General features: G+C 49.9%; 1 protein-coding gene across 1 annotated transcript; it reads right to left on the bottom strand.

Moving 5' to 3' along the window:
* Nucleotides 1-420: 420 nt before the first annotated feature.
* On the bottom strand, nucleotides 421-1,188 carry GUITHDRAFT_122904 (hypothetical protein; the record flags this gene model as incomplete). Its single annotated transcript, XM_005817813.1, has 1 exon — nucleotides 421-1,188. One exon carries the CDS (start codon nucleotides 1,186-1,188, stop codon nucleotides 421-423), a length of 768 nt encoding a protein of 255 aa, XP_005817870.1.
* Between the last annotated feature and the right edge of the window lie 3,302 nt (nucleotides 1,189-4,490).

The following is a 4,490-nucleotide window of genomic DNA, read 5'->3' as shown; positions in this document are numbered from 1 at the left end:
CTCTCCCTCTCCCTCTCCTCTCACGCATCTCCTTCAGATCGCCAAGATTTCCCGCCTCTGCTCGTTGAACAATTGACTGCTGACGTGGTCGTGTCGAATGGACGGAACAGCAAGGGAGGAAGGAGGAGACAAGACTGGTTGAAAACGTCATTTTGCTCCGGGAGTTTTTCATTTCATTGCATTACAATCAATAACAGCATATCCCTTTTATTTCCCATGCAACAATGTGACGATACACAAAAATACAATGTTCTTGCAGTCTTCACTCGGTATAGCGATTATCATCACTATCCGAAAACTCTTGGTCTGATCTTACAAACTCCCCCCCTCAAATCTCACTTTAGTCTCTGTCCCCAAATACCTTCTCTTTCCTTCATCTGATTCTGATATCTGTCCAAAACATCTTCCCCTTTCCTTCAATCATCTCTTCTGCTGATTCTGAAAATATTTCTGTGCGTGCGACCGGACCTGAGATTCTGTTCTCGTCCCCACAGCCCTTGAGATCAAGTAAGCAACCCCCTTCCCCAGCCCAACGTTCTTCCTCCCCTCCACTGCTCTTGCTCCTGCCCCGGCTCCTGCTCCTGTCCTATCTCCTGCTCCTGCTCCTGCTCCTGTCCTATCTCCTGCTCCTGCTCCTGCTCCTGTCCTATCTCCTGCTCCTGCTCCTGCTCCTGCTCCTGATCCCGCTCTCTCCGCATCCGGACAGTACTCCCTCAACGCAGCCAAGAACTTCTGATGCTCCTCCTCAGTCCAGTTTCCAGTACTCAACGAGGGTGCCGAGCGAGCAGTGACAGAGGCGGACGAGGTTCCTGCATGCACCTGCATGGCGCTTGGCGAGGCCGCTTGCTTCATGCTCCATGCTGGGGCAGGCGAAACTCTTTCTCTCTTGGCAGCTACGAGGTCTTGATCAGCTCCTCCCTCCCTCCTCCGTCTCCTCTTGGTTCGCTCAGGGAAGTGAAATATAGCCTCGATCGCGTCCTCCAAAGGCGTCGGGTCCTCGCTCTGCCATGGACTTGGCTGGAACGGAGGGAGCGAATTAGCGCTATGTACGTGTCCTGCTGCTGCCTGATCGATCGCCCTTGAGATGCTGACGTTGCTCGCTGCCTTGCTCCTGGAGGAATCTCTTCCAAGGCTCAAAGACCGGGAGCTCTCCTTCTCGTGAAGCTTGTCAGGCTGTCCTTCACTCATTGGCCCCCTTCTCCTGTCATCCCAGATAAAATGCTCCCTCCTAGTCATTCACCGTCCTCCCACCCGCCGCATGATGCCGATCTCTACCTGTGTCCTTCACTTCTTACACCCAGTCTCTTCCTGATACTTTGAGTATCTTCTTGTTCGATCCTCCCTCCTCCATCCCTCTTGTCCTCGTCTTATCTGCCTTCCCGCAACCCACCCTCCCTGCTTGCGCCTTCCTGGGTTTTAGGATATGCGCGTTTAAAACTCTAAAAGATACAATTTACAAGCCTACACGTCGTCATATCGGAACAGTGGACGAAAAGACCTCTTTTACGAGGACATATATGTCAGCAACGCTCCAATTGCACCGTACAATCCCATGAGGCGGGCTTGACCGGACGAACAATCGAGTCAGAAGACCATGGGGGCAACATGGAGTCTGATGGAGTACCGTGTGACTGTTGAAAAGTCACGGTTTGGTAACGTGATTATATCCTAGAAGTTTATTTTTCTCTTTGATGACCAGGATGACCCACTACCCCAGCATTCCTAGTCAATTCATGGGGTAGTGGCCAACTTTACTGGTGCAATAGCAGGGTCACGTTCATTATTTCTCGAATATTTTGGCCTCTTCCCCTGCCTCTCCTTTACTCTGCGTCTGATCCTATTGACAGCCTAGCAAGTTCCTTCTGCCTTTCATTTGATAAATATCTCAGTCCTGGGGCGGGCTGGTAATATTCAAAGTGAGTAAAATACCTCACGATTGTCCAGACTGCCCATCGTCGTCGGAGAAAGATGGGCTCGACGACATGTCATCGTGTATTGTGACATCTGTCAAGATGTACCAGCACATCAGTCAGGCACAACAAGGATGCGAGTGCAAACTGTTACCGTGATGGTCTGTTGAGTCCTGTGTGTACCTTGTGTTCTCCGAGCGCCGGTCATGCTCCCTGTGTGGTGTGACAAGAGGCAACAAAAGTGCGGAAGAGAAGAAACGACATGTGATCGCTGATATGGTGATCGTCTTCCTTCAACTCCGTGATGTCTGTGTGTGTGTCCTCCTCCTGTCACGGCCGTCAACGACAGGAAAGGGGAGGGGAGGGGAGGCTCGTTACTTGATTCTCGAGCAAACTTGTCAAGGTAGTCGGAGAGAATCAAGAGAAGGTGTTAGGAGAGTGTGGAAAAACATCGCAAGGAAGGAAATTCGCAAGACATTGAGGCCCAAGAGGAGATTGAGCAACTGATCTCAGGCGTGTTTGCACGTGGCACAACTCACGTCATGCTACTCAACGCGTCAAGCTCGTCATCTTCAATCTGGAGATGCTTTTCTGTCGTGATAACGTCAGCAGTCTGAAAGCATCGCTGCTCCTGTCCTGACCTGCGATGATGTTCTTCATATGTCTCTTGAATTCTCGGAAGGTGATTGTACTGTTGCCGCCGCCTTCTCTCTTTGTAAAAGGTATGAGATTGTGTTGACGGCACAACAACAATTATTACCAGGATGTTGTCAAATGTTTGTCTTGCTTCTGCCTTGGACATGAGCAGTGGGATCCAACTCTTGGCCCTCAATACGAACTGAAAAGGTGAGGAGTGTGAAGGGATGGAAAATCGTTTTTCCCTCTGCCTCCTCCTCCTCTCCCTTCGATTCATCATCATCATCATCATCATCATCATCATCATCATCATCATCATCATCATCATCATCATCATCATCATCATCATCAGACATTCATCATCAGTCATTCATCATTGGAAATTCATCATCATCGTATGGTAGTAACCAAGGAGAACACACGGAGATCAAAGCGACTAACCATGTATTGTTCGAAGGTGAAAAACTCTGTCTTCTCAAAGCGCCTCCGACGAGTTGGCACTTGATTGATCTCATCATTATCTGTTGACAACTATTCAGCAACTCTGTCGGCGGCAAGTTCGTTTTGACCATGAGAGTACACACTCGCAGTCCTCGAAGGCTGGGAAGAAGAGCAGTTAGCACTTTTCTTATTTGAGAAATTAGCAAATTTCTTGTTTGAAAAGGTGAGGTGAACGAGGAAGGATTGAAAGAAAGCATACAAGTAGGCAGAAAAGAAGGGAGGAGAGAGAGAGAGAGGAAAGAACAGATGTAAGAATGAGGAGAGGGTTGTCTTGCAATTGATGGAAGAACATGGAAAGAAGAATGCAGGATGAGAAGAGAAGACAGAGAGGAGAACGGGAGAGCGTCAGTAGAAACGAAACAAATACAGTGGGAGGTTCGATCAAAATCCATCACAAAACTGACCGCCATAACAGACGAGAATTCGCTTCGAGTTTCATCATCGAAGTAGTGAGAGTCTCGCACGGAGTAGACACTGTCATCGCAATAGTCATCCCTCTTGCTATGCAACCAGTGAAAACTTCTTTCCTAGAGGAGGCCGAGTCCAACAGCCCTTCATGCCTTCCTACAAGAGATGTTCTCCTGTCAGGATAGCTGTTCTTCATGCTTCCCCTCCTTTGCTCTGTCATTCTGTCTGCAAAGTTCTGCAGGGGCGTCTGCGATCCCCTGGTGAGAAGTTTGAGTTGTGACAGCAAGACATGGCATGATCTCAGTCATGACTGAGAACCTGTAGGCTGAGGAAGGGCTGGAGAAGTTCGAGTACAGTTGATCTCTCTCTCGCAATCTTTGCAGACGGTTGTCTGATGTCAAGTGAGGACGGTGATTGCTGCGAATGAGGACTTGTAGCAATCACACCTGCGATCTGACGTAACAAATGTATCTCTTGCTCGTAGACTTCTCTTGGTGTGGTGGATTCACTGAAGATAAATGTGAGGGAGAGGAAGGAGGAAGAGAGTAGGAGGAAGAGGGTAGGAGGAGGATATGGAACAGGCGGCAGAGGTGGTGGAGGGGGAGGAGGTGGAGGAGCAGGAGGGGGGGTTGAGAAGCAGGAGAAGCAGAAGGAGAAGGAGAAGAGGGGAGAGGAGGAGCAGGAGGAGCAGGAGAAGAGGGGGGAGGAGGAGGTTGAGGAGGAGGAAATTGGAGGGCAGGATGGAGAAGCTGGAGGAGGATGAAAACGCTTACAAATCGAAGGACGATGCTTAAGATTACGACGCGGAGGACGACACCGAGGAGTATGCTGCTAGCACGAGTAGACTCATCCAAACTGAGCTAGACCTCAGCACCGAGCAAAAAAGGAGCTGGCGGACGCCGGACGAGCAAATGATGCTGGGACATGCAGGCATGCGAGGCGGCAAGCGCCCACGGTCATAGACACCTCCTGAGGACGAACGACTGAAAAATGATTCCGACGATCTCGCACCTCCCCATGCGGGTCATCAATCTC

This window comes from Guillardia theta (genome assembly GCF_000315625.1).
Source record: "Guillardia theta CCMP2712 unplaced genomic scaffold GUITHscaffold_545, whole genome shotgun sequence".
NCBI classification, from domain to species: Eukaryota; class Cryptophyceae; order Pyrenomonadales; family Geminigeraceae; genus Guillardia; species Guillardia theta.
The sequence above is the reverse complement of the archived record's forward strand: the minus strand, read 5'-3'. Positions and strand labels throughout refer to the sequence as shown.